At 42.3% G+C, this 27,981-nt stretch overlaps 1 protein-coding gene across 2 annotated transcripts in view; it reads left to right on the top strand.

The window, feature by feature from the left end:
- LOC115378595 (enhancer of polycomb homolog 1-like) overlaps positions 1 to 25,591 on the top strand; it is a 36,643-nt gene extending 11,052 nt beyond the window's left edge. For both annotated transcript variants that reach the window (XM_030078882.1, XM_030078881.1), the window contains 13 exons: positions 1,964 to 2,123; positions 5,246 to 5,391; positions 6,633 to 6,839; positions 7,467 to 7,615; positions 9,221 to 9,374; positions 10,830 to 10,988; positions 11,536 to 11,625; positions 11,917 to 12,065; positions 13,680 to 14,104; positions 19,400 to 19,521; positions 20,563 to 20,704; positions 21,267 to 21,687; positions 23,842 to 25,591. In XM_030078882.1, the coding sequence (XP_029934742.1) occupies positions 2,024 to 2,123; positions 5,246 to 5,391; positions 6,633 to 6,839; positions 7,467 to 7,615; positions 9,221 to 9,374; positions 10,830 to 10,988; positions 11,536 to 11,625; positions 11,917 to 12,065; positions 13,680 to 14,104; positions 19,400 to 19,521; positions 20,563 to 20,704; positions 21,267 to 21,687; positions 23,842 to 23,914 (2,337 nt within the window). In that variant the 5' untranslated portion in view covers positions 1,964 to 2,023 and the 3' untranslated portion in view covers positions 23,915 to 25,591. The remainder of the gene's footprint in view (positions 1 to 1,963; positions 2,124 to 5,245; positions 5,392 to 6,632; positions 6,840 to 7,466; positions 7,616 to 9,220; positions 9,375 to 10,829; positions 10,989 to 11,535; positions 11,626 to 11,916; positions 12,066 to 13,679; positions 14,105 to 19,399; positions 19,522 to 20,562; positions 20,705 to 21,266; positions 21,688 to 23,841) is intronic.
- The last annotated feature ends 2,390 nt before the right edge of the window (positions 25,592 to 27,981 follow it).

The following is a 27,981-nucleotide window of genomic DNA, read 5'->3' as shown; positions in this document are numbered from 1 at the left end:
GTTTTTTATTGGTTACTTCACTGGGGCTGTTGTAACAAGTGGTACCCTGAATTAACTTTTACTTGTTCAGGATGATTATGAATAGGCCCAGTCAGTGATTTTATTATTCAGAACTATTCCTGACTGTGTGTAACACCGAATTTCACATCATTTAACATGAATTTTGGACTAGTTTCAGTAGGGGTGTGTGATATTGACAAAAAATAAACATTTTTGGGGATTTTGCCGATAACAGCAATTGGTGATATTTTGCATCTCTCAGAAATGTAAAACAACAAAAACAAAACTCGTAAAAGTTCATAAAGGTCTTGTTAGATGCTCTTGTTAGTAGTAGCCTATATTAGATGCTGTCGATGATATCAAATGAAACCCTCTGCAGTTTATGTTCCAGAGTTTGGCGACATGAATCACAGAGTTTAGGCAGAGCGGTATGACTGAAATATTTCTGGCGAGGCAGGCTGTCCAGAGTAGACAAGGTTGTTTGAAACCGTTTCTCTCGGCCACTTGAATTGGCACCAGATCCTCTGCAAAGTAATTGGTGACAACATTTGTTATTTCTTGCCATCTGTTGCCCTTCTTGTCATAAGACACTCTCTTGCAGAATGACTCTGCCAAACTTTGCTGAGTGTGTTTTTGGTTTTGCCAGTACCTTTGCTGGTTGACCACTGACTCCTGAAGCTTTTCATATTCTTCATATTCTGTGCGGTGGTTGATTTGTAGATGGTGAAACAAGTTAGTTGTTTCACCACTGCCCCCAAAATGAGTGCCATACTAGAGTTTGTCATTTCACATATTGTTAAAACAACAATTAAGATATCGTAGACAATATATATCGCACACCCTTAAGTTTCAGTTTAGGGTTTTAGTGGCTATGGCAGCTCTGTCATGTGCTTTGGTTTTGGATAATTGTCACCAGACTGATGTACTTCTTGTGAATCTGCAGCGTTTGCTGTTCTCAAACGCATGTCAGGCCTAATACTGACCTGTGAAATAAATGGGTGTATTTTTCTTCTTGTTTGCTTTGAGGTGAGATGTTTTCATAACCCTCATTATCTGTTGAAATTATCATTTTCATCTTCCCCTGTTCATTGTTATTTTTTGTTCGCATAATCACTTTTTTTTTGCACTTCTGTTATATCTTATTTTGCTAATAAACAAACCTGCTGTGCTGGTGAGAATGTGGGATTGCACTGGGATCTAGGCCAACATGAAATGCCATTTTCCTTATTGTGCTGAGCCTTAGGCCTGTGTGGGTTGACCTTAGGGCCCTGTGTTACTGACAGTACTAATTTATCCAAAAGTACTGTTAAGTTTTGCATCTCTTGGAAGAAGCAGACTGAAATCTTTATTTTCTGATTTGCTGCATGTTAAGGTTTCAAAATACTTTTTCCAATCCTTCAGTCAAGTTGTTCATGTTTAACAGGTGCACCTTGAGTCCGAGTAGATACATTTTTGGCTTAGTTTCAGTAAAGTCTGATGTGAAGGTGGTTGGTTTGACGCATTCAGTCATAAGGAGAAGCACAATTGGCGCAACAATTATGTAAATGCACCTATTTGAGGTTATTGCACTAGAGAAAGATGTGCATTAGTTTGCTCACTGCGTAAGAACATTGTTTCTTGCGTGGGTTTGGGAACATATGGAAAATTAATTGGACTATACGGCTGTTGGGTCCGATGAGACACATCTGATTATTATTTCATGATGAACCAGCAGTATTTTTCTCAAACTCAGAATGAATTAATGTTGTTTTTATTCCCCTATATACATAGCGACACATTTTGTTCAAGTGCAGTTTTTGTTCAGAGGTTGATATTACCTGATGTTCACTTGGCCTGTTTCTACCTTACCAAAATTGCACAAGCACAGCAAGAAATCAAGGGTTTGGAAAAGGATGAAACACTGAGAATATTTGCTGAAATCCTTGCAGTCTTTTTTGAACGATTACTTCCTCATCTCTTCCAGGAGCACCATCTCCAGCGGGCCATCTCGGCACAGCAGGTATATGGCGAGAAGCGGGACAACATGGTCATCCCTGTCCCCGAGGCGGAGAGCAACATCGCGTACTACGAGTCCCTCTACCCCGGGGACTTCAAGATGCCAAAGCAGCTTATTCACATACAGCGTGAGTAGCAGGCCGGCCATGTTGAGATTATCCTCTTAGCTGTGTTACTGGTTAGTGTGCACGTGGTTATGTTGTTGTTTTTGTTGCCATTTGGATGCACAAGGCGTGAATGTTGATTTTTTTAGAGGTTTAAGGCTTTAAGTCTGGAGAAATGTGTTTATGTTTTAATACCCGGACAGCATAACACACAGACTGTGTTTGCTTGAGAAGAGAGAGAGAGAGAGATGAAGAGTGAGGGGAGTGTAAGTGATTTTGGCAGCCCCTGGGGTGTCTGATAGCAGCTGTGTGATCTCAAAGGTGTCCTGCTGTCTGAAAGCGTTTCAGCAAACTTGGGTGGGGGTTACTGGTGAGAGTAGGAGAAAGAGGAGAAAGTAGATACATGCACTCTATTTGGACAAGTTAACTATAGATCTAAAGGACCGCCACTGCAGACATTTCCACCAAAATACTGCAGGTCGTGTACACCTGTTCCCCAATGGCTGCAGTATCTCCCAAATGCTTCACCGTTTTGTCAGGTTAATGTATGTATTGATTATAGTGCGGCTCTGATGGTGACAGGGCAGGAAACGACTTCGTCCCTCCACTGGTCACAGTAGTGCAAAAGATACCAGCTACTCTTTCCACAACTTTAACAGCCTAATATCATTATATTATTTTGTCTGGGAAAGAATCTCCAGGCAGTAGCTGGTTACCTGCCAGAGTGACTGGTAGGGAAGAAAACCTTGGCTCCAGCTCAAAATTCATGAGTAATTGGCTGGTCGCAGTCCTACGCTGGATACTGCTTTCTGCCCTGAAGCATTATATTGTGTTTTGGTGAAGTAACAGAGACAAGTATAAGCACAGTGCTGTGTCATGACAGCAAAATGGTGTTTTTACAGGCTATAGAATGAAGTAGTTTGCCAGTATTTACACGTGGAAGGTAATGCTTGTTGATGTAGTTCAGAAAATAAAGCATCAGTAAGACCTAAGAGAGTGGAATTTGATACCAAGTGCATTAAGTTAATTGACTTTACCTGAAATTGACTGGCATTGACTGTGTAAAATTGACTCGATGTAATGAAGTCTGACGTTTTAAGAATATATCATGACATGTGCCTCGTTTCTCATATTAACAGCATTGTATCTTTAGTCATTGTGACCACTGATACACTGATACTGTGTAGGTGGTAGGACCTAAAATGTTTTTTTTTTTTTTTTTTTTTTTTTTTTGGTAGACATAAAACCAAGCCAAAACATTTCTAACAGCTTACAGCACACTGCACTTCATCCAGAACTGCCAGAACTGCACAGTTTGATAGTAGTTAAATTGGCATCACTGCACACACTTGGGAAAACATTTCCAGCTGCCTGCAGCCCAATTCTGAACTATTTGTGCTATCGGTGATTACTGAGCATTAAATTCTGGCAAAGCAGAATATCAAGTCTGTTGTGGAGAGTACCAAAGGCAGGCAGAGGCATCCCAGAACTTAAAAATTCAAGCTTTCTTTTTGTGTAGGCTACGTGGTAAACCTGTGTCTTATGTCTCCATACCATTGAAAGCTGATAGTGACTTTATGTTCATATTTTTGTTAGACACTGCTCAACAGTGGCAAATGTTTTACAAGTTTCCACAAAACTTGACGGCTCCTCAGTGTTCCACGCTTCTCTGCATACAAGTTTTACACTCTGAATCAGTGAGTCTTTCCAAATTGTGGATAACAGCCCACATAAAACTTAGTAATTTCATGGATTTTCACTGATTCAGTCATTTACTCAATCACTTTTTGCCAACCTCTAAAATCCATATTCTGAACATGCTCTCACTGTGTCAATATGCTCATTTTTTTGTGTCCTGCATGTCCAGGCACTGCAGGCAATATGTCTGACATTGGAATTATGATGATTATTAGGCATTACTTTCAATATCAAGATTTATGTATACAGGATTGCATGTTAAATAATCAAGTGGTTATTCGCTGCATTGAAGTACACGTTAACAAGTGTGATATCAAACAAACCTTTTCAATACTTACATCGTTTCATACCTCAGTGTCAGTTTTTCAATAAAAATAGCCTTTTAATCAATTTAGAAAAAGAATTGTGAATCACAGTGTCACCATACCATGATATGATGCCACTGAAAGATGAAAAGCAATAATATTGATTGGTTGTCAGGCTCAGATGCCGATGTTTACTGCATACTTGGTGGAGAGTCGATCCTGGAGGTTAAGCATTCATGAACTAATCAACTCAGAGTCCCCCTCCAGCCACTGATTATACCCAAGAAAAAAAATCATCTCTGTTCATCAATATTACATATTAAGTTTTTTTTTCCATGTAGAGCATCCCTTCATGCCTGAAAATGGATTAGATAGAACTCTACACCTTGCACTCTTGAAATCTGTGTGGATAAATGTAAATAGTCATTGCCTTCCCCCTGATAATCTAACAATGTAATTTTTTTTCCTGTGAGACTAGTAGTTACACTAACATTGTTAATGTGAAGCAGCCAAACACTTGCGTGGGACAGCTCTATGTAAACAACCAGGAAGTCCATCAGTGACACAAGTTGCACCATATTTGATAATCTAACCATATAAGAAAAAAATACATCAAGCAGGCGTGGAGCTGGTGCTAATTATATGCAAAGCACCAACCCGCCGGGCGACTGGATTAGCGGTCAGTGTTTTGACGTACCAAGCTGGCTTGGGGTACATCTGAATCTCAGATGTTGGGGGTGTGCACACACACCTCCACCTTCAGTAGAGGATTTTGAAAACACCTCTGTAGTGACAAACCTGGCACAGATACAAGTCGGTATAGTCGAGGTCAGACCCTCTAGGTGACATAAATCTAAGAAAAACACATTTTGAGTGGAAGGGGACTTGAGGGAAAATGTTCCTGGTAAAAAAGTGTAGATGTTCTACCAAAGTGAAATCTCTCTAATTATGTGCTACGAGGAGCAGCCTGATTATTCATTCATTGAATTCATGAGCACAGTGCAGCTTGTCCTGGTGTTTTTTTTTTTTCAGAAGTGGTGTTCTGCTTAGTTCAGGCAGTCCTGTTCCTGACGAAGCCTTTGAATTTATGTAGGTTGGGTCTCTCTGCCTCTCTCCAGTAACTTATTCTTCTCCATCCTCCAGCTTTCAGTTTGGATACAGAGCAGCCAGACTACGACCTAGATTCAGAAGATGAGACGTTTGTGAATAAGCTGAAGAAGAAAATGGAAATCACCGCCCTGCAGTTTGAGGAGATGATTGACCGGCTGGAGAAAGGCAGTGGACAGCAGGTACGTGTCACCTTGTGTGGGGAAAAATAGCAGCATCAGGAAGTAAATTCGAGAATGAACATATTGCCCAGTTAATATTTTCAGAGATGCTTTTATTGAAGAAGCTGCATCATAGAGGAACAAATATTTGCCTTTTTTCTGTTGCTGTTTTTAGGCCTCCCCACTGGTGACAGACATGGCCGGAGGCATTATGTTTTCATGTTGTCCAAATGTCTGTCCTGTCCTTGTGAGCGCAATATCTCAGGAACACTTTGAGGGAATTTCTTCAAATTTGGCCCAAATGTCCACTTGGACAGAGATGAACTGATTAGAATTTGGTTTCAAAGGTCAAGGTCACTGTGACCTCCCATAGCTCAATGTTTCATATGCTAATTATGACAGTTTCACACAATGTCACAACAAAGTCTTCACTAGAGACATTATGAGTTTTGACAGACTAGTTTAAGTTGTGGACTGGATGGTGGAGGCATACAGCAACACGGTGGTATTCCTATTTGTGTATCATGGATGAAAGGATGTTTTTAAGACTGGTACCATTATCTTCCCACTCATTTTATGATCCCGATAACCATATACATTTTTTTCGAGACTCATAGTACAAATGCAAGTACAAAACAGTTCAAGCTTGCGAGCTGCAATGCGAGTTCGTCGGGCTTAAGCAGAATAAACGATTGACGTGACCGTCAGTGGGCAGGAGTCTCCACTGGTCCCACATAAATTATCTGGAGCTCTTAGTAGTATTTCTTGCCCTGAAGCACTTTGTTCAATTCTCAGTGGGCATCATGTTCTGGTGAGAATGGACAGTACGACAGCAGTATCTTATATCATCCGTCAGGGGGATTTGTGGTCCTGTCAGTTGCACAGGCTTGCACGCAGACTGATATGAAACAGCAAACGTTTCCTGCCTCTAAGAGCAACACGCATCCTGGGGGTAATAATAATGTTGGGCCAATACTGTAGTATACTGGCCAATACTGATAGTCTGCCAGTAAATCACTCTTTCCTTAACATCTCCTCTTACACATGGGGCACAAATGTGTTTATTGCATCTGTTGGCAGGGTGCTGTGGCTCTTACTTGCCGTGTTACAGTCTACTTATAATTTAACCATATTCCTTGTTCTGATTGTTCACCAGCCCTCATTACCTTCAGAGGAGAGCATCAGCTGCACATCTGACACATTAACATCAACCTTTATAGTTACACACTGACTTGATTGTCTCCCCTGATGTTGCTTCGCAGCTTGTCAGCCTCCAGGAGGCCAAGCTGCTGCTGAAAGAGGACGACGAGCTTATCAAGGAGGTCTTCGACTACTGGAGCCGCAAGAGGAAATGCTGCAAGGGCGGCTGCCTCATCCCCAACGTCAAGCAGGAGAAGAGGGATGGCTCCAGCACCAGCGACCCCTACGTGGCCTTTCGCCGACGGACGGAGAAGATGCAGACCAGGAAGGTAGGAACCTGCAGCGGGGAGTGGGAGGCAAATGAGTAAGACCACATCACAGAGGACAGCGTGGAAACAGTCACGCTGCACTACCTGTGATTTGCAAATTAGGGCTTGGGGGAGGCCTTGATGTTAGAGAAACTGTCCTTTACTTGGAATGGGTAGAGTTTAGGCACCTCAGTGTGGCAAGTGTCATTGAGCAAGGCACTGAATCTTACCAGTGTCAGAAGCGGTGTTCTTGGCCTGACCTCTGATGTATTTGTGCAAGGAACCAAAGGAAAAGATGGGAAAGATAGAGAACAAGTCATTTAGTCTCATTTTCTGTGTTTTAAAAAAAAAAAAAAATACTCCCAGTGGGACGTGATAATCCCACCTGTTTCCAGTGCAATTTCACACTGTTGTAGAACGTTTTCTGCAAACCAACAGGGTATCTGTTAGGAAGAGAAACAGTTTGATTTTGATGGGGTGGATGGAGGGGCTAGATTGTTGAGAAATTTAAGAAAATTAATGAGAGTTCATGACTAGAGGACTACATGTTTAAAACTGTGGATTGGAAAAGTGAGCAGTACAGAAATGGAAAAATGCCATGGAAACCTGGGGGCTTTGAAGGTCTGACGTATCTGCTCCATTTTGCAGAACCGAAAGAACGACGAGGCATCGTATGAGAAGATGCTGAAGCTGCGCAGAGACCTGAGCCGAGCTGTCACCATCCTGGAGATGATCAAGAGGAGGGAAAAGAGCAAGAGGGAGCTGCTGCACCTCACACTGGAGATTGTGGAGAAGAGGTAAGACAGACTAGCGTATGAATTTGGGACCAGTCACCATTAAAATGCTGGGGTTTTGGCAATGTTTTGGCAGTGGTTGGTGAGGTTGTCGAGCCACTTAGTCAGGAAACAAAGTGTTTATAAACCTAATTGGCTGGCTGGTAAACGCAGAAGTACCTAGTGAATTTTAGATTTTTAGTATAAAGGTTATTCAGTGACTTTTTTTTGTAACCAGACTGGGTGTTTTGAATGCAAGAGTTTGGTTAGGAAAATGTGTGCCTTGCTTACCTATTTTGGTTGCAGATTGACAAGACCATTTCTATTTCTGATTGTGATTTTCTTATGCAACTGTGCCCTCGTTCTGTCCCTCCAGGAGAGGTTTGGAAATGTTTTTGATTAGACTCTTCGGTAAACATTTAAAATACTGCCAAAAACTGTCATTCCCACAAGTGGAGAAGTTGACAGACTTTTATTGCAGCTGGTGTTTTGGATTGCTTATGTGGTTAACCTGCATGTTTGATTATTGAGTTTACTTGTCCTAACTAAACTTCCTAATAGAGGCCATGAGGATTTTTGTCTGCATTATGGGCAGTATAAGAAGCAAAACCATGTATGTTCTTATAAAGTCAGGCTCTGCTGCCTGTGTTAATTGGGAGCATCGTTCTGCACACCACTTCCTTGCATTATCAATTCAGAGTTCACTCTATTTGTGCAGAAATGTCGAGAGGAAATGAGCTCATTGACTTCTTGGTGCCCTCATCAAACTCAGTCTGTCTGCAGACTGCACACTAGACAGTATTGTTTTTATTTATTTATTTATTTTTTCCAAATGTTTTTTGTTTTCTTTTGTGTTTTTTTTTGTTTTTCAAGCTCCGATTTGAATTGTTCCGTTTCCCCAGTGGGGCCCTTGCGATCCATCTAAACATGACATTCGAATGGAATGAATTTCCTCTGAAAGTAGCTGTCAGCGTGAGCTTAAATTGGACCCCTCTCCTTGAAGTGCTTTTGATTTGTAGTGACATTTCAATTTCCTCCTGTTATCCTGGCCTGGTTTCTGTCTGTGCATCACTGACGGTTTTCACTCCCAGATTGGACTGCTCTATTCTCAGTAGATGGCTTCTGTGGTCCACTTCATGATATTATGCTGAAGCAGAGCCCCAGGTGTCCCGTGTTTTTTTTATGTGAAGAGGGCATATGTCTTGCACTGTCTTCTTGAGTAGAGTGCAAGGTTCTTGTGGCCCTAGACCAGGCGTCATCATACTGACAAATAACACTGTTTTATTATTTTGCAGTGTACACAGATTTTTGTATTTTACATTTTTTCAGCAAACAATTAAAACAATAATAAAAAATAGTTTTTTTTTTTTTTTTAAAGATTTGCCCTGTTGGAATCAATTGTCAGGAAATTTAGCTCAGCACCTGGATATCTTGTTTAAGAGTCAATTTTAACTCACCTCCATGTTAAAATACTTGCCGACCAAGGTGCCACAAATACAAATTGATGTGTGATGTGCTTTGTGACAGTGATTTAACCAGAAATTTCCTTAGAGCATCTCCAATGATGTAGCCGATCCCTAAATATGCTTGCTAACCCTTTCCCCCCTTGCCTTTCTATTGCTCCATCAGGAATGTGATGCCAGATTTCGGCAGTGAGGTGATGGCAGAGGCGTTGGCACAGCGGGCACTGGTGAAGCCCGTCTACACCATCCCCATCATTCCCATATCTAACAGTAACCAGTACAGACACCAGGACCACTTGGACATGAAAGACTACAAGAAAGTAAGACTATCCACATCTCCGAGATACATATGCTACCTTCCTGTCAAAGTGTGGAAAGTATTATTTAAAAAAAATAATTTGATCCTTTCCAGTGCTTGACAAGTGTGAAAAGAGCACAGAATGTCAGCAGAAATGTAGGAAAGCCCTGATGTACATGAGCACACATTTAATGTAACTCTGCCCTCCATAATACTGATTGATTTGAAGGATGAAGTGCTGCACAGTAGCTGTAGAGTGCAGTGTACCATATATTGATCTCTAACCCATTTAAATCAATAAATTCCTGTCTTGAAGAGGCGCAGAATTATTAATAGAAAAGCTGGCCGCTGAATATTGGAAATCAATACCATACCATCAGCACAATATTGATTTTTAATATCAATATTAGTTTTTAAAGGTATCTGAAGGAATCAGGTGATATTGTATTTCTTGAGCATATCGGGGTTTTTTTTCTTCACAATGCAAACATAAGATGTTCAGTTTTTGTTTGTTTTAAGGAAATCTTCTGAATGTGATGTAATTCTATTTAGAAAACCAAGCGGCGTGCACAAATGTTGCATGATGATTAAAATACTGAATCAGAGGAGGTATCCAAAAAAATGTAATGTATTCTCAGCCCTAGTATGCCCCATTAACCAGCAATATATTGAAATACCAGGCCACCTGAATGGCCGAAGGACAGCTGGGCATCACTCTGCTGCCTGCTAATCAGCGTTATGTCATTTAGGGGGAAGGGCATTCTGTTAAGTCGCAGACTCCTTCGAACTCACAGCGTTTCATTTTGAGCCCAGTTGCCATATGCTACAATAATGTAGCGCTTCATTAAGCGGCACTGTCGTGAACTCCCGTGTCACCACCTCTCATTATAACTTCATTAGCTCCAGTGTCCACCATCCGTCCCCCCATCCTGCAGCAAGGCAACCTTTACCCCCGTTATTTCCTCTCTGCCTTTCTCTCTACCAGCTGGTTGACTCTTCCCCTTTGTCTGTGGACCCTCATTTTTGGTGTAACTCTACCCCCTTTTCCCCCATCACCATAGCCCTCATTCCCTCCATTGATTTGTCACACTACTTCACCACTGTAAAGCCCCTGCCTCTCTGTGGCTTGGCCCCCCTGGGCTAAGGACTGAATAGGAGTTGACAAATCCCAGCAGAGTTGGAGTGTGTTCAGTCAGGGAGGGGTCGGCCCACTGGGGACGCGGTGGATTGAAAGGAGGATGGGGGTTCAGCCATCTGGCTAGGCAGTGGCATCTGGCACGTGCTGCCATCTGCATATCAATGCCTCTTTACTCACTGTTGTTTCCACACACTCTTGCCCGTGCGCGGACCCAAACACCAGACTAATGTGCTCGACAGGACACGCGTTGCATCTCAAAATACCTTTGTGATGGCGCAGACTGCAGTATAAACACTTCCTCCCTGTTCCCCTCCTCCTTCTCTCCATCTCCCCTCACAGCCGGAGAAGACCGAGGTGGTCCGAACCAAAAGGAAATATGAAAAGAAACCGAAGATCCCCCCTCTGTCAGCGCCTCAGCATTCAGGGCCCTCGGTGTTCAATCCCAAGGACCTCAACCAGTATGATTTCCCCAGTTCAGACGAAGAACCCTTCTCTCAGGTAAAAATGACACAGTTTCATTATCATTGGTACAACTATGGAAATAGGAATGTGACTGTTTCACCTTTTGCAGGGAGGTTTTGTGACATAGTTTGTGAACATTTTCACACAGGCTAATAATAATAAAATATACCAAAAACTTGTGCCCTGGCGTCTCAAAATAATCACTCATACATATAACAATTTGTGGCGAATTGAATTATAGAGAAATTATTCCTCAATTTGCTGAGGACCGTAGTGAAGCTCCTTAAGGACCCCAAGTGGCCCCTAGATCCAACTTTGAAATCACCTGGCCTGTTTTCCCAGTTCTGTTCTATTTAATTTATTAAAAAAAAAAAAAAGTTTTGTCATAGTTTTTCTGATTACCATGGTTGTTGGTTGGTGGTTTCTCTTTGCCTGTGTAGTATTGTATTTAGGGTAGGAAATTAACACCATTTTCACTGTATGCTTTGTCCACCTAAGTCTCCTTCTCAGGTGACCGGGTAACCAGATTTTCCTGCCCAGGTCTCTCTGTTCACCTCGTTTTTGTTTTGTTTTTCTTGTGCAGATCCATTCAGGTTCCTCGGAGGCAGAGGAGGAGAATGACCCAGATGGCTGCTATGCGTTCAGGAGGAAGGCCGGCTGTCAGTACTACGCTGTGAGTGCCCTCCTGTGACTCCCATGCTTCTATTTATAGAGCCAACAGCAGGCTGGCCAGTCTGGCTGCCCTGGCTGTTAACTCCTCTACACTCTGCTGGTCAGATCAATGCAATAACAGAGACTCCCCCCTTTTCTCTACACATTTCCTCCCCCGCTTTCAATTTCCGGCTACCTCCTCCCACACATTTCTTTGCCTTTCACTCATATCTCCTCCCTCTCCTTCTCCTTCTTCCTCTTCTTCTTCCTCTTCTTCTTCATCTCTCTGTGATTCCTGCTTCCATACCCTCAGCCTCGCCCAGACCAGAGTGGCAACTGGCCATGGGTGAGCCCGTCAGAGGGTGGGCTGGGCGACCCACGCTTCCGTTACTGTCTGACCTCGCTGAACATGCCGCGACGGTGCGTGGGCTTGGCACGGCGCCGCGTGGGCAGAGGGGGCAGGTGAGTTCACTCTGGCTCTTCTTGCTTTGTGGCATAAACTCACCGAATCCCCCGTACTGGCTGAGATTTGGCAAAGGAGGTTAGAACGTCTTACTGGGAAAAAAAAAAAAATGAATTGAGTGATGGACAGGTCTTGTAAAATTAGCCCAGAAAGATTTGGAAGATGAGTCCTGATACATGCATGACTACAAACTCGTTTGATGTAAGTAAGTTTTGCTGCAGTATGCACTTAACTGCATTTTATAATGTATTAAAGTTGGCACTCTCTTCCTTTTAGAGATGCATGGGATGGATCGCATACAACTATGTTCTCATTTATAAATACTAACTTTTGCTCTGAGTTCGTTTTCAAATTGGCTGCTTTTTAAGTTGATTTTTACACCAGCAGTGATACTTCACTAAAATATCAACACAATGACTCATTCCGCCACTATTTGTACACAAACTGACATGACTTTGCAAATGTAATACGAAAACTGGTTTCATTCATTTTAAATTAAATATGTGAAGGAATCCTGCCCGTACTTGCTGAGCAGGGGAAGACCAGCCAAATGTCGGTGCAAGTTGGCTGTCACTGGTGAAGTTGTGTGCCCAGGTAGCTACTTGGGCAGGTAACCAGTCATCATTTGGAGGTCCCAGCCTCTTAAAAAAAACATGTTCACTGGCTGGCCAAACTATTTTTAAGCTTTGGATTTACTCGCTCCTGCAGCCTGTAGACAAGTTACAGAAATTAGTTTCCACTGAGATTAGAGCAGCAGTGTGCACTGGGTCTTTGTCTGACATATCATCTGTAATTACACTGAAAATTGAATAAAGTGCTCTTTGACTGGAGGAGTTGGCCAGCGGCTGCCTCAGTGCCAGGTGTTGTCGAGGAGATTAACTGGGTCAGGCGGTGTCTGTTTCACAGACACGCATGAGATTGAAAATGTTCCTTTTTTCTGCCTGTAATCAACTTATCAGCCGCCCCAAGGGAGATTGGAACTTAGTATAGGCCTGTATTACAATGCAGTCTCCACAGGATGACATGTAATTATGACTGCAGCACTTAATCACGTTAGAAAATGCGGAGCTCAGTTTGGTTTTTACTCTGCACAACTGTACTGTCCCATAGTCATGCAAGCACCATATGTTTCTGAAGTGTTTTTTTTCCTTGCAGCATGATTTGTTTCACATGAGCTACACCAGTGCTGATCAGGCACCCACCTATATTTGGTACTGGCCCACTTTTTAAAGGGTGCTTGCATGGGCATAATAATTACATGTATGTTATGCAAGCAATGGTCCCACCTGTGCATTATTTCTGTCTGAAACCAAGGGGTGTTGATGTTGTATCCTACATATGGTGGCCCTAAGAATAGAAATACTTTCCATGCTTTAGCATGCCATAGAAGCTGTGTCTATAATTGTCAGTGTGTTTTATATGTTGTATTTCTGTCTAGGTCCTATAGATTCTTTCCATGAACCTGTTAACCTCCTCGGGAATCATTGACATTTTATGTTAGGTCCTTGTTTTTGGTTTTTTTGTTTTGTTTTGTTTTGTTTTTGTTTTGTTTTGTTTTGTTTTAACTCTTTGTTGTGAATGTATTTGTAATGATTTTTTGGGTTGTGGTGCAGGGTCTTGCTGGACAGAGCGCACACAGACTTGGACAGCGTCTTTCAGAGCCTGGACTCGGACCCGGAGCCCGAACCACTCGCCTCACCATCTCCAAGCTCTCCGCTCCGCAACTCCAACGCCAGTACCTCAGAAACCAATACCTCGGACCCAACCAGCTCCTCCCACCTCCCTTCCTCCTCATCATCACTTTTGTCATCATCATCACCAACATCTATGGACCTCAGACAGATTCTTTTGAACATTAAATCTTGCCGCTGGAGGCACTTCAGACCACGGACGCTATCCCATCACCCCTTGGGTGGAGGAGACTTGTCCCGCAGAGGATTTAGAGGATTTAGTCGGACGACGTCGGGACTAGCCCAGACTTTACCTGGAGGAGGGGGCTCCCAGAACCGCCCCGGACCTGCACCTGCCCCAGTAACCGGTTAGTTACACGTTTCCTTCTTCATGCTGCATGAGGTTTGAGTTGGCATTTTAGGGCATGATATGCTTATCTAATTGCACTTGAACTGTAATTTAGGATCTTAAGGGAACACACCACTTTTTGAGAAGATGAGCTTTTTGTCTATGTCCAGTCAGATGAGCAGAACAATGCGAACTCATAGCTGTGTGTCCAGTACCTGGGCTACCTGGGCTACCTGCTAACTGTGTTAGCACAGACAGAGCCTGCAGGTGGAATCTGCTAGCCTAGCTCCTGTGAAAGTACTTTTACTTTAATAGTTAAGTAAACTATATATCTTGCATGTATGACTATCAAAACTGAAGGCATAGAAAATAAGATTTAATTTGAAATCTAGCCCGATGACACATGAAAAACATAGTATTTCAAGTATCAGTCAAAACTCTGGTTTTCCTTTGGTTAATTTTGCTGTGCCAGGTTTTCAAAACATGTGTAACCACCGCTATCAGATGTCAGCATCCATCTCCTCATACCCATAAAATGTTGAGGTTTGCTTCTGTTTTTTCCCGGGGTTGGTGCAGATTACATTTTTATTCCTAATGAGTTGTTCTTAAGTTTTCTTTGGAAGAGAACTGACACCCAGAGTGAGGCAATTTTTTTTGTGCGGCTGTGGCGTTAGTTTGAAGGGCATTGTTCTCACCAGCTCAGACAAATCAAACTAAAGGAGTCAACACTCCGGAGTTTGAATAAACCTCTCCAAACACGGCCAGTGTAAATTGGACACATTGTTGTTGCAGAGATTAAACCTTGGGATTTTACAGTTTGGGGATGGTCTTTAACCTCCGGGCCACCTTGTATGACAGGCTTAAAAAGTTGTCCAGATAGTTTCTTCGCAGAGCTCGGGCGGGTGACAGGAGACCTGACAGAAACGGCAGCTCGCGTTGACCCCGTCAGAGCATCCTCTCTCTCAGATTTCAACTTTTAAGCTCTTGGTGTGAAAAGCGAGTTGGAGAATTGGCTTTATACTGTGCGGTGTGTACAGGGAGGGGTGTAATTGGAAAATTTCTCCATGCATGAAATTATGTGAGGTGCCATTGTTTCATTGATTTTGTGCGCGTGTATGTGCGTGCGTGTGTGTGTGTGTGTGTGTGTGCGCGCGTGTGGATGGATATATATGCCTGTGCCTGTTCAGTGAAGGTGGGGGAGGTTGCAGGGAGGGGTTTTGACTTAAAAGCCAGTTCAGTGTTGTTTAGTCGTGGGGCTTGCTGCTGCTGTGTAACACATTTTGATGAGGCATTTCAAAGGTAGATTGCTCTGCTTCAGTCCAGGCCCCCATGTTGCTGGTAAATCAAATGAAGCCTCTGCATTCAGCCCCACTTTCCTCATTAGAATACATTAATTCCTGCTCTCCTGGCTTGAGGGAGTCAATTAGAAATGGTCTTGTATAAATAGATTCATGAGAGGTGCAGGATTGAGTTGGGGTCAGTGGCCGTGTAGGGCGAACACGCTGAATATTAAAACAACGCCAGACTGGGTCAGAAAGCAGTAGAATGTCAGAGAAAAAGACATGAGCTGTGGAGCTGTGAATCTGCTCAGAAACTTTGTCTGCTCCAAACTTCCTAATTTGTCGGGTCAAGTTCATCCTCAGAGTGGGATGAGAGCCGATTCAGTCGTAGTTTCGATGGTTTTCCTCGTCATGGTCAGTCTCTCGGCTCCATGTCCGGAGAGCCTGCAGATGCATGAAAAACAAATTAAGCCGCGTCTAGAAAAGCCTGGGATTTGTTTGGCCTAATCATGGAAGATTATTGCGAGATAAGACCCACTGTCTTTCCACATTATGAAAACTGTCCTGAAGAATTAGCCTTATTAGCAGCCATGGAGTGATAAGGCTTAACTACCATCAGCCTGCAGTATGTTAAATATTCACCAAAATCTCAAAATCCAGCCTCAAAATCAGGGCCTAAAGAAAGTATTGAATGTTCAAATCAACAGTGTGTGTGTGTTTTGATTGCTTGATGATCTGTGGAATATGGAGAAGTATTTGTACATAAGCTTTTAAGCTTTTAATCGTGATCGATGTATTTATTTTTGGAAATAATGAGTAGCTAGAGCCTCAAGGCGTCTTCTCGCTAATTATTAAAGTGAAAAGGGGAAAAATAGATATTTTTGGCACGGCTTTCATGTTGGGATTTGCAAGCAGGTTGAACAGCATTGATTTAAGCAAATGTTGGACTTCAGTGTTTTTATTCCTCCACTGTGTAGAAATCACATTGTTTAGGCAGGTTGAGTGTAGTTGTCAATGGAGAGTCCTGTTACACATTTAGCTCTCAGCCAGTCTTCATTTATGTCTGCTGAGATGCTATGTTTTATTATAGATCCGCGGAAAAAGTGAAAATTGAAACATTGACTTTTGGGACATGAATGAACAGAAAGCAGTAGATTTAGTAGATTTCATTTTGGCAAGCAACTGCAAAACCCTTTTGTCAAACTGTTATATTTATTACTGCTTAAGTTGTTGTAGAATGTGTATTGGCCTTTTGAATCACCCACCAGCCACCACTGATGCAGGGAATGGCAGAACTATTTAAAAGAGAGAGAGAGAGACAAAAACACTACAGGACCTGAGATGCTGGTCACATAATTAGGATTGTTGCACCTGGATTATCAGCGTCTCGTCATCTAAATCCACCATGTTTTCTGTTTTTTGATGTGCTACATGACCTCCAGGTGTAATTTTCTTTCACAGAGAACAACAAAAAGTTGCGGTGTTTAAATTTTAGAATGCAGTGCCGTCTAACCATTGTCATCGTCGGTGTAATCTGCCGGTCTCGTATGAGTTTACTGTCCTGCTTTCATCGATAATAATGGCATTCAGTTTACGGTCTGACAAAGCAAAGCAATACAAACAGGTGCAGGGGTGCAAATTGCTATGGCAACTCCTTTAATTTTTTTGGAAAAACTCGAACAAATCAAGCGCACAGCAATCCATCATCAACTATTGGTAAACAGATTTGACTCAAGGTAAATACCACTCTAATACGATTCTCTAATTCAACTGCAACGCCAGCACACCCCACTGTGGTGCCATACCACATACAACACAGCACATCTGGAAAAAGGCACTGCCGAAGAAGAAGAAAACCTCTGTTCACCAGCCTACAGACGGGCTAACAGACTGTTGTGGAGGTAGTAGTGATGGATGCTGCGTTATAACTTTAACTTTCATTTTAAAACAGTGATTGTTGCGGCTCTCTGTGCCAAACAATCACATTCTTACACCTGAAGAATGAGATTTGTAGTTCAGGGCAGCTCTGTAGCTCCACAGTACTTTTTTTTTTAATGATGGCATTTTTGATATGATTCTTTACCTTTATCAAAAAACTGCAGCTCCTGTGATTTAGATGTCACACTTGGCCATATTGCAGTTTCAATAATATTTTGATTTTTTTTTTAATTGTTCATTGCTTTGTACTTACTGCACCTCGCCAGGGTGAATCACTGGATTAATCAGTTAAGAAAAATTTGCCGCTGTCAAGTGAAATTATGTCTAATCAGTGTAAAACAGTTAGACTAAATTGACCTGTGTGCCCTAAAGGTAAACCTGCACTTAACCTCAGCTGGAGCATGCTTGGCAGGGAATGGTAGAGACTTGTTATTGGAGGTGGAGGGGTTGGATTCAGGATAAGATAGCAATTGTTTCATGACAATTATCGATTCGCTGATGCCAAAAATTTGCCTTTCTAACCTAATCCTCTTATTTACATTTTTTGTCACTTCATTGGCACAGCCATGTCTGCGGTCGTTGAGCAAAGCTGCCAGGGTAGGTCATGGTTTTTAGTTAAACTTGAATTTACAAAATAAAAGAATTCCCCTTTACAAGCCAATCAAACAGGTTGTTGTATTGGTACTGATCTGAGTTTATTATTAGATTATAACGCTGGAGAAGCCACACTTTTCGCCTCAGTTTCTTTTCACAGTCAGGCTTCAACACTGCAGGTTGTTCTAGATGCATTTATGTGAGGATGATATGTGGGATCATTTTGACGGATTCCACAAAACACAGCGGTGCTTGTTCTGTTGAAAATGAAGTGGAACTGAATTAAAAAGAGTTAGCTTTTTAAATTATGACTTGTGTTTTTGAAACGTTTGGCCTTTATCACTGTAAACACACAAGCATCACAAATTGCAATTGATAATTGAGTCCTGACTAATCAAAGAACAGTGATTAAATCAAATCATCAGATCACTGATGACTCCCACCCAATAAAATAAAGCATTACAGCAGCACAAGTTGTGTAGTTGAAATAATGATGCAAATAAATAACCGCAAAGGGTGTAGACTATGAATATTAATTAGTTAACAGTGTGTTTTAACAATGGGATGTTCCGCTGAGTTTTTTTTTAATTTATTTATTTTTTTTTTTACACATACTTCTGCTCAGCATTCATAGTGTCACACTCATACTCGTGTGGGAGCTGCTCAAAACAACCACAGCCTTCTGCTGATGGCCTCTGAACAGCTCCATCAGTGCATTGTGCCGGGCTCAAGGCTAACTTGACAGCAGCTGTAAAGCAGGATGGGGGGAGAATTACTCATTCACCTCCCCTTACGCTGATTTTCTTGCCAATCTGGGGCATTCAAACCCCTGACCTTTCAGTCACAAGGCCACTTAAGGCTACTGCTGCCACTTGTGAACCTGTAGGGACAAAGCAAGCAGCAGGCCGCCGCTTTTTGTCAACACAAAAACAATAGGCCCAGGTCATCGAGCATTGTTTTTCCCACAAGCATCCTGGGAGCATGAGGATTAGGAGCAGCGCGCCTTGTTTAATCTGTTCTCTTTTGCATTTAAAGGCTTATTCCAGATTTTCTTTGCCTACAGTTGAGGAGATGGAATAGTTTACCAGGCTTTAAAAATCCGCCAGTGCCAAAATATTTTTGTTTGGGTTTCAGTGAAAAATTTCAGTGTCCTTTTTATTGATCTAAATGCTGCTTCAGAAGCGTGTCCACCTTGTGAAGAATAAAATTTGTGAGCAAAACGCCAAATTCTTGTCATATTTGGCATGAAATTGGATAAATTTAAAAATATCGAATGTACTCTTTTCAAATAGCTTCAAATACGGAAAGTATAATCCTTCAAACAAGACATCTGCATGTTGGCTTTGGCTCTCGGGCCCTGTGGTTCTGGCTCCGGACAAGAGCCTCAGCTGAACGCCTGACATGTAAATGTTTCATCAAGCGAGCCAAAAAAATGCTGTCCCAACCTTGGTTTTGACCACTGTGTCTGTCCTGTCCCTGCCGCCCTCCCTCCCCGTCCTCAGTGTTCACCGAAGAGCAGTACCAGCAGCACCAGGAGCAGCTGGCCCTCATGCAGAAACAGCAGCTGGAGCAGATCCAACAGCAGCAACAGGCCAACGAGTCGGCAGCCCCCACCAACACACAGGTCAGTGAGGACGGGTGCATGTCAGGATACAGGCAGAGCTGCCGAGGAGTTCCCAAACGTGTCGTTTTATTAAAATGGGGCATAAATGGAAGGTGTGAGAAAAGCTAATCAAGACATTAATTTGCTAATTTGCCCAAATGAAGGGTTTAATTTCAAAATGCAATAAATCAATGGTGGATTTTTTTTTTTTTTTTCATTCTGTTTGAAATTCAGGAATCAGTTTTTCCAAAGACAGGCAGTTCTATCTGTTAAAAGAATAACTTAACAAATGTCTCAGCATGACTCATGCTTTAAATAGTGATGCGCTGTGTGCTTTCCTTTGCCACCTGTTCTTCTCTAACAGTAGGTGTCAGCTCTTATGAGTTCATGATTACTGAAGTAGTGTGAAGAAATACATATATATATATATTGCTGTGAGTAGAAGATGCATGGACTGGAGTGCACCTTGTATTTTGGCTTATTTACAGCCCAGGCAAGTTAACACGTCAATTTTCCTGCCTGTTATTTTTTTTCACTGACATTTAAAGAGAACAACAAGTAAATCAAATACCTGGGAGTAACAACTTTTATTTTTTAAGGTTGAAATATGACCAAATCTGTTGTTGATATCATGCAGCTTATTGGCTGATGTGGTTTACTCTAGAAGAAAGGCACCGTGTGTGTGTGTGTGTGTGTGGGTAGAGAGCTCTGCTCCGGTCGAGGTGCTTTGGCTGATCTTGTAGTCTGTGTGTGTTTTGTTAATGTTGCCATCTCTTTTTAAACTTATGAACACAGAAAGGCAAATGGAAGGAGTATCAAACTTAACTGGCCAGAGTTCTCCCAATTTGGAAAGCGTTTATAGTTGAAGGCTGATTCATCCGTCCTTAAGAAATGGGGCTCATCCCTGTTCCCACGAGCAGTATTAAACACCACTGACTACATTCCTGTCTGGCGTCAGAACTGCTGAGCTCGCTAGTTTCACAGATCTGAGAGTTGATTCAGCACTTTAGCACAGTCACACTTATTTCTGTCTTCTTTCCCCCCCTTCTTGTTTCCATCCAGGTTCTGGTGTCCAAGACGTTGGACCAGGCCAGCGCCCAGTTTGCTGCTTCGGCGCTCGTCACAACAGACCAGCTGCTGGCCTTCAAGTCTAAAGAAGAGCTGGTGCTGGCAAGTGGAGTCAACGGGGTCCTCGCAGGTACAGGTGAGTGTCCCGCCTGGTGGTTTCATCTGTTAAACCAATAAAATGACAGCACCATCTTCAGCCATATTAAATATACATACGAGAAGGCATAGTTTAGGAAAAGGGTTGGAAAATGGGTCAATAACTTTTTGTATGCATTGCATTGTACATTGTTGTGGACCTGACATTATATCTACTGTTGGTGTTAAGAATAATGTTCAAGTGTAATGGTGTAGTTTAGGGGCCCTCAAACTGTGTCGTGTTAAGCACCCTTAAATAGATAGACAGTAGACTTTGTCCTAAAGGCTTCCATCTGAGGATATTTTTGTTGTTAGATGTGACTTAATCACTTAATGACATGTTTGTACTGTGGATATGGAGGTAAGCACAGGGAATGTGAAAGTTATGAAGAAAATAAGCATACTGCCCGGCCGCATCTGGCATGATATTGAACACTAACCAAAATCTTGAAATCTAGCTGATAAAAAAATGGTTGGCAAAAATTGAGTGTAGCCGCTCCCCTTTGGGGTGTTTTTATTATCATTCATTTGCATTTACAAACTGCATTTGCTCCGTTCACCAGGTGTTTTCAAGGGCTTGCACCTCTCCAGCGCCGCCTCAGCCGTTCATCAGACCAACCAGTCTACACCCACCACCACGGCTCCAACCTTCCTCCAGCTCTCCTCCAACTCCACCACTCCTTCGCCCGCCTCCACTAACGCCGCCCCCACCTCCCTCCCCTCCACCCCCAACGCCCATGCAGCCGCAGCTCTGGGGCTCTTGGGATGCAGCGCTGCAAACGCCGCCAACACCACCCCGCCCACCACTCAGGTCCTGATCGGGAACAACATCCGTCTGAGCGTGCCGTCAGCCGCTAGCCTGGCCGGACGCCACATCCCCCGGACCCTCGGCAACGTGCCGCCCTCTGCCTTAAAGCTGGCCGCTACCACCAACCTTCAGATGCCCAAAGTCTCTGGAGCATCATCCATGGACATCGGCTCAAGGTGAGGCTCCGCCCACTGGCGTCTGTTGTGGAAACCTTAGCGCCAAGCCCGAACCAGAAGACATCATTTGTCTCCCTGGAAGCTCAGAAAACATCTACATTTAACTAAGTTCATTGATGTGTCTCTTCCTGTAAATGTTATGCCTCTGATAAAGTGTGACATTTGAACTGGTGTCCACATCTGGTGAAGTTTTAGAATTGTTAATGTTTTCACCATGGGCATAAACAGGAGCCCTTCTCAGACACGCATGGTTTAAGCGTTTAGCATGCCTTGGCAAAAGTCCTCCAGTTTGGACTGTTAAAATGAGCTGAAACTTTAATGATGCCCTTGGGGAAACTGGGTGGATAAATGCCAGTGCCATTGATGTCCCCCTCTGCCAGAAACAGGGCAGTTGAGATTCCCACGAACTGGGGAAATCCCAGCAGGTCACACGGAAATAAAAGCTGAGAAAAAATTAACAAAAAAAAAAAGTCCCGCAACAGCCACATAAATAGATTTGGTGACATGTCAGGGATGGTTAGAAATGCAGTTGTGGCAAATTAAACATCCTCTGCAGTTCATGTGGGATAAATGTGCAAAAAATAAGATGCTTTTACCAAACGCCCACAACATCTGTACAGTTGTCCTGCCATAAATTATTCCAGTAATGATTTTTTCCCCCCGTTTCTTTTTCACATTAACTGAGTCTTAGCGGTGCTCTGCCAAGATGTTTGACGTTCAGACCTTTCTGACGGCAAGTCTCATCCAGCTGCCCCCAATTCCAACACACATGAACTCACAAATTCCAATTTAAAAAAAAAAAAAAAAAAAAAAAAATCGCCTTAGACTTCTGTAACTTGTGAAACGCACAGCCTTGAACGCAGCACGGGGATTTTGTTTTCCCCAAGAGGAAATGGTTGTGGTCGTGGTTGGTGCTGCTGTCACTTACCTATTTGAGTATCAGTGTGTATGTGTGGCAGAGACAAAGGTGGAATCTAGTCGATAGCGATAACACCGACACATCTACAGTAAAGTGGCAACAGGTGACAGCACTGAGCAGCCGTATTTAGAAAAAGCATGATTCAGAAGCCAAAATGGTTCAAAAGTTAATTTTTTTCCCAGCACTTTGAGCAAGTGTTATTCAAGTCACAGATTTAAGTTGATTTTTTGTTTTGTTTTGTTTCCCTTTATTTGAATTAAAGTGTAATCGAACTGTGACTGTAAGGCCTTGACTCCACTGTTCTGAAGGTGCAAATGTAAAAACGTGTGGCTTGGGAGCTAACAGTTTTGTTTTTTTCTCACTTGCTTTTCTGTGAAGCTGTAGATTCGAGATAGATTTTGTCAGTTTTGTGAAAAGTCTGATTAAAAGAAATGATGTGTAAATTGAAGGAACGTCTAGAAAATCATCCCTGAAATGCTGTCTGGTGTCGGACGTTATCCCGATTATCCTTATCCTTAACACAAATCCTTTTTACAGGGTTCCCGCAGGGTCTTAAAAAGTCTTAAAAGCATTGAATTTACGAATTTGGAAATAATACCTTAAAAAGACTTGGAAAAAGTCTTGAATTTTGATATCTAGGTCTTAAAATTTGTTCTGTATGTAACTTCTCCATGTTGCATTTCTCGTCAAACGTTTCATTTGTCAGCTATGATTATTTTGATAAAGTGACTTAAACAGAGAGCGGCGGAACCAATAATTTTGAACGCAATTCAGCCCCGGGAAAATGCTACGAATATGTCACTGAAGACCTCGCGCTAACGCTGAAAGCAGAGGTGTTTTACATGGAGGGAAGCGAATCTGGGTGGCACAACCCCTCCAGTGGTCTCACCTGCACCACCAAGAAAAAACATTTTTAAAACAAATAATAATTTAACATATTGTTAAATTATTGGAGTCAAGCTTCTACTCCTAACATCTACTCCTTCAAGATAATTTATTATGTTCTGCAACTCATAAACATACACTTAATAAATACATAAATGATCGCTCGAAATTCAAGGTGTTCATTTTTCTTTGCTGGTAGGGCTGTGAAATAGGCCGAGAAATAGGTATTCATTTTTGATATAAATGGTCTTAAAAAGGTCTTAAAAAGACTTGAATTTAACTTAAAGAAACCTGTAGGAACCCTGTTTTTAAAACAGCGGTGTAACGTTCCCTTTCCTCTTCCTCCGCAGGGATAATCACGACCAAGACAAGCCAGCTCTGAACAGTATAGCAGACAACACAGTGGCCATGGAGGTGACGTAGTAGCGGTGCGTTCAAGAGTCCACTGTTTAGGTGCTGTGCATCGTAGCATCGGGAATGCAAAAGGGACAGCAGGACTCCGACGCAGACGGACAGAATGGCGAGCCGCCACGGTTACTGTGACGACTCCGTTGCAATTCTCATCTCTCATGCTTTTTAAATCTTTTTTTTTTTTTTTTTTTTTTTTGTTACTGTTAAAAGTAAAGATTGACAACTGTAAATTATGAATATGGCAAAATTACTATCTGTACAGTAACTACATATTTGTAATATCCCCCTTGTATATATGTTACTTGAATACAGAACTGTCCATTTGTGATGTTTTGCACTTGGGAGTCAAACTTAAAAGAAAGGAAAAAAAATAAGCCGAGTAACTTGTGGAGAGTGTGAGAGATGTGGGATTTGTATAGAGAAGAGTTTTATCACATCGTGCATGGTGCGGAGCCTGCTGTTTTTATCTATTTATTGTGCTGTGTTTACAGTTTTTCTTTCTTTTGTTTTTCGGTTTGTTTTGTTTTTTATTTGTACACTGTACCTTTGTTGGTTCCTGTGCTGTAGTAAATGTTAGGTAGCTACGGACTCCTGGGTATTTTTGTATATTGTGAACACAAAGCAGGTCCCCCCCCACCCCCTTTTTTTTTTTTTTGTTTTATTGGGTCCCTGTGCTTCTCTCTGTGGATCATGTGGAAATCAATGGTGACATACATACAGACTCGGAGGCCAGGAGAACCAGGGGAGTCGGAGGATGAAGAGGAGGAGGAGGAGGAGGAGGAGGTGGTGGAGGTGTTGGCGGGTGGCCGTGGTTCTCTCGAGGAGGGGCGCACCTCTCTTCCTGGGATCTTCCATTTCCATTTTCCCAACACAAGTAACAAAACAGGGATGAAGTCTCTTCCCAGAAGCCTCTGCCGCTTCTGATTCAAAGCACTATTTTTTTGTGACGTTTTTGTTTTTGTTCGTTGTTTTTGATAAATATCAATGCTGCTTTTGTATTTTTTTTGTTTTTGTTTTTGTTTTAGGGATGATCCTTCATTTTCATGCAATGGGAGTCCCCTTTATTTCTTTTTCTTTTTTCTTTTTTTTTTTAACCCCCCCACACACTTTTGTAAAACAAAAATTGAGTTATTTTTGTATTTTCTCCTGTTCTTGTGGTAAACTTGATTGTAAGCTTCTTGTTTATTGAAAGACTTCATTCTTTTGTTACTTGTTCATGCATAGGTGATAAGGGAGGTGAATGGCAGTAATTGCTGTACGTGTTTCATCATTCCAGTTTTTGATGACAAAAAAAAAATGCTAACGATGGGAGGAGGGGCACGGAGAACTGCCGTTTTCACCCCCTCTCTCCGCCCTTTTTTCCTTTTCATTTTCTTTTTTTCTTTGAAAAAAGAATCTCCAGACGGCTGCAAGGCCAAAAACCACAAGTATTGGGTGCCTTCCTTTGGGGAATTATATGTACTCTCTTCTGTGAAGAGTTAGGCACAAAGACAGCATTACTTAGTAGTGCTTCTCGTCTTTGTCAGAATCTGAATGCCCAGTCCAATGGCAGGATATATCCTTGAGGTTTACTTGTCCCACCTGGAGGCTGAAAAGACTAAAAAAAAAAAAAAAAAAAAATTACAAGAAGAAAATGTGACAGAACTCTCACTAAAATAAGACAATAAAGCCCAGGGCATTAAATGTGAATTGCTTCATCTTTGGTTTCTTTTATGTGTGAGTGTGTTTGTGCGTGCATGTGCATCACTAATCCATATACATATATATACAAGGATGGGCTGCATTTATCATGATCCTCATTTTAAGTTAATTGCGCTGGTTTGAGTGCAGCTTTAGACAAGTGGAGTCCTCACAAGCGGACGGTGCGCGTGTGTCACAGGGGTGAACAAAAGTTTTTAATCAAAATGTTCAAAAGCAAGTCCACCTTGAATCATTCATGGAAATTCAATTAATCAGTCATCTGAGCTGCATTTGTAAACAACTCTTTGCAGATTGAAAGAACCTCTAACCTCCTTTTACATGTTTTTTTTTTTTTTTACACTGTTTTGTATATGTATATTAAAAAAAAAAAAAAAAAAAACTAAAATACAATTTGTATGTGAAGAGTTGGGCTGTATGAGGCAATACTTACTGCTGCGCTGAAAGTGGAGGTCACAGTGGTGGGTTGTGTGCCTGCAGGGGGAGGTAGTCCTGTGGGGTTGAATCAATTAGGAGCAGCATGCCTCAGATACCAACATCAGTCATTACATCAGTCTTACATGGGCTGGAAAACAACACACACACACACAGACACGCACAGACACACACACATACCGAGCTTTAGGGACATCTTCTACATGGCAGTCGAGCTGAAAGAGTGCACTTTCTTGTCGGCGGCAAATTTACTCCCGAGCTCGCTCTCTTATGTGCAGCATATGCAACCCCAAGATTGTTTGTGTTGCAGCAGAGGCGTCACTCAGTAGTGGGACAGCTGGCCCAGTTTCCAGCCTGTGACACATTCGCTTCTTTTTTCTTTTTTTTTTTTTCTTTTTTTTTTACTGTAATGGATACAGACCTGAAACAAAGAAACATGTTGCCTTCTCGAAAACTGCTTTTCAAGTTTTAACTTTTTTGGATTTTAACAATAGTTTGGTTTGGAGCTTTGTCCAAATAAATTGTGGATGTGTTTTTTTTTAAGGGCTGATATCTGCAACTGAGGATTATCTCACAAGTTTTAATCATATTTGATTATTTGTCCAACTGGTCGGCATCTATTGCTCTCCTGACTGGCTCCCTTCTCATGTCGTTTTTCATGTGGTTCTCAAAATTTCTTCCCTTTTTCTCCAATTATCTTTATTTTTTTCCATGCTCAAGTCAGGAGGTGTCGTCCTATTTTTTTTTTTTTGTTTGTTGTAATCTCGAGGCCTGCAAAGCCCTTTGAGACTGTAAACAGCGATTTGGGGCTCTGCATGAACTCCAACTCAAAGGTTTCCATAAAAACCTGGACTCAGGTTTAATTTTTTTTTTCCATTCCGTGTCTCAAATGCCTGCAAATCGAGGCAGAATTAGACCTCAAAGCATCTCCCTCCTCCTCTCGGTTATAATTAAGGCCCTATTTTCCAAGCATGCGAGATGAATCACGCACACGTTTACAGGCCAGCAGGCACACCAGGGTTTTTTAAGAAATATATATATATTTTTTATCCTTTACTTTTGAGTAATAGATTCACACCATGCATGTTTGCAGTCAGATATTCAAACTGCGGGACGTTTAAGCTCGCCGAGTTTGTCTTGGCAGGTGAGAACAATGCCAGCCGAACTCGGGTGCCACCAAATCACGGCGCTGAGACGTCTGACGCCAGGCGAGCAGTCGTGCACTTGTGTTAGGAGCAGGAATGTAATCTGAAACGACCCCAAAAACTCAAACTCAGTCGCTTGTTTCTAGTGGCCAGCGCTTTGCATTTGGAAAACCGAGCATTAAAAACTACGAACGATGATGCTCATATTCAGCATTCAACACTAGAAAAAGGTAAATTATAGCAAAAAAAAAAAAAAAAGTGAAATTTCAAGGCCTAGAATTGGATTTGTTTTGACTTCCTTTGCACTAAATTCTCTGAGCAGGATGTGACTTTGTCGTATTTTTTGCATTTGGTTCATCCACACTTCTCATTTATAAGCGAATCATGGCTTGTAAACAAAGCGAGCCTTTCCTCTACAGTTTGGACCAAACACACAGACCGGTGGGTGTGACTGTGGGCTAAAACACACACACACACACACACACACACACACACACACACACACTCTCGTCTGCCTCTTGCTCCTCTCAGCTTGAGCTCTTGGTTTCTGATTGCAGATTCCTCCGCATCAGTGAAGCATTCAGGATAAGCAGGAGGTGCACGTCTCCGAGCGTGACTGACGAGTCCAAAACAAGATGCAGCTGTTGGGCACCACTGGATCAGATGTCCTCATCAGGGTGGTGATTGGAGGGGCGTGGGGCCAGGCCCGTTAGCCTCTCGGCCCCCCCGCCGCCCTGCCTCTCCGCTCGCAGACAACAGGTGCAAGGCCAGAGCCAGTGGTTCAGCCTCTGGTGACTGACG

Source organism: Myripristis murdjan, chromosome 20 (genome assembly GCF_902150065.1).
Source record: "Myripristis murdjan chromosome 20, fMyrMur1.1, whole genome shotgun sequence".
In the NCBI taxonomy this organism is placed as follows: domain Eukaryota; kingdom Metazoa; phylum Chordata; class Actinopteri; order Holocentriformes; family Holocentridae; genus Myripristis; species Myripristis murdjan.
This window is presented reverse-complemented; position numbering and strand designations above follow the sequence as displayed.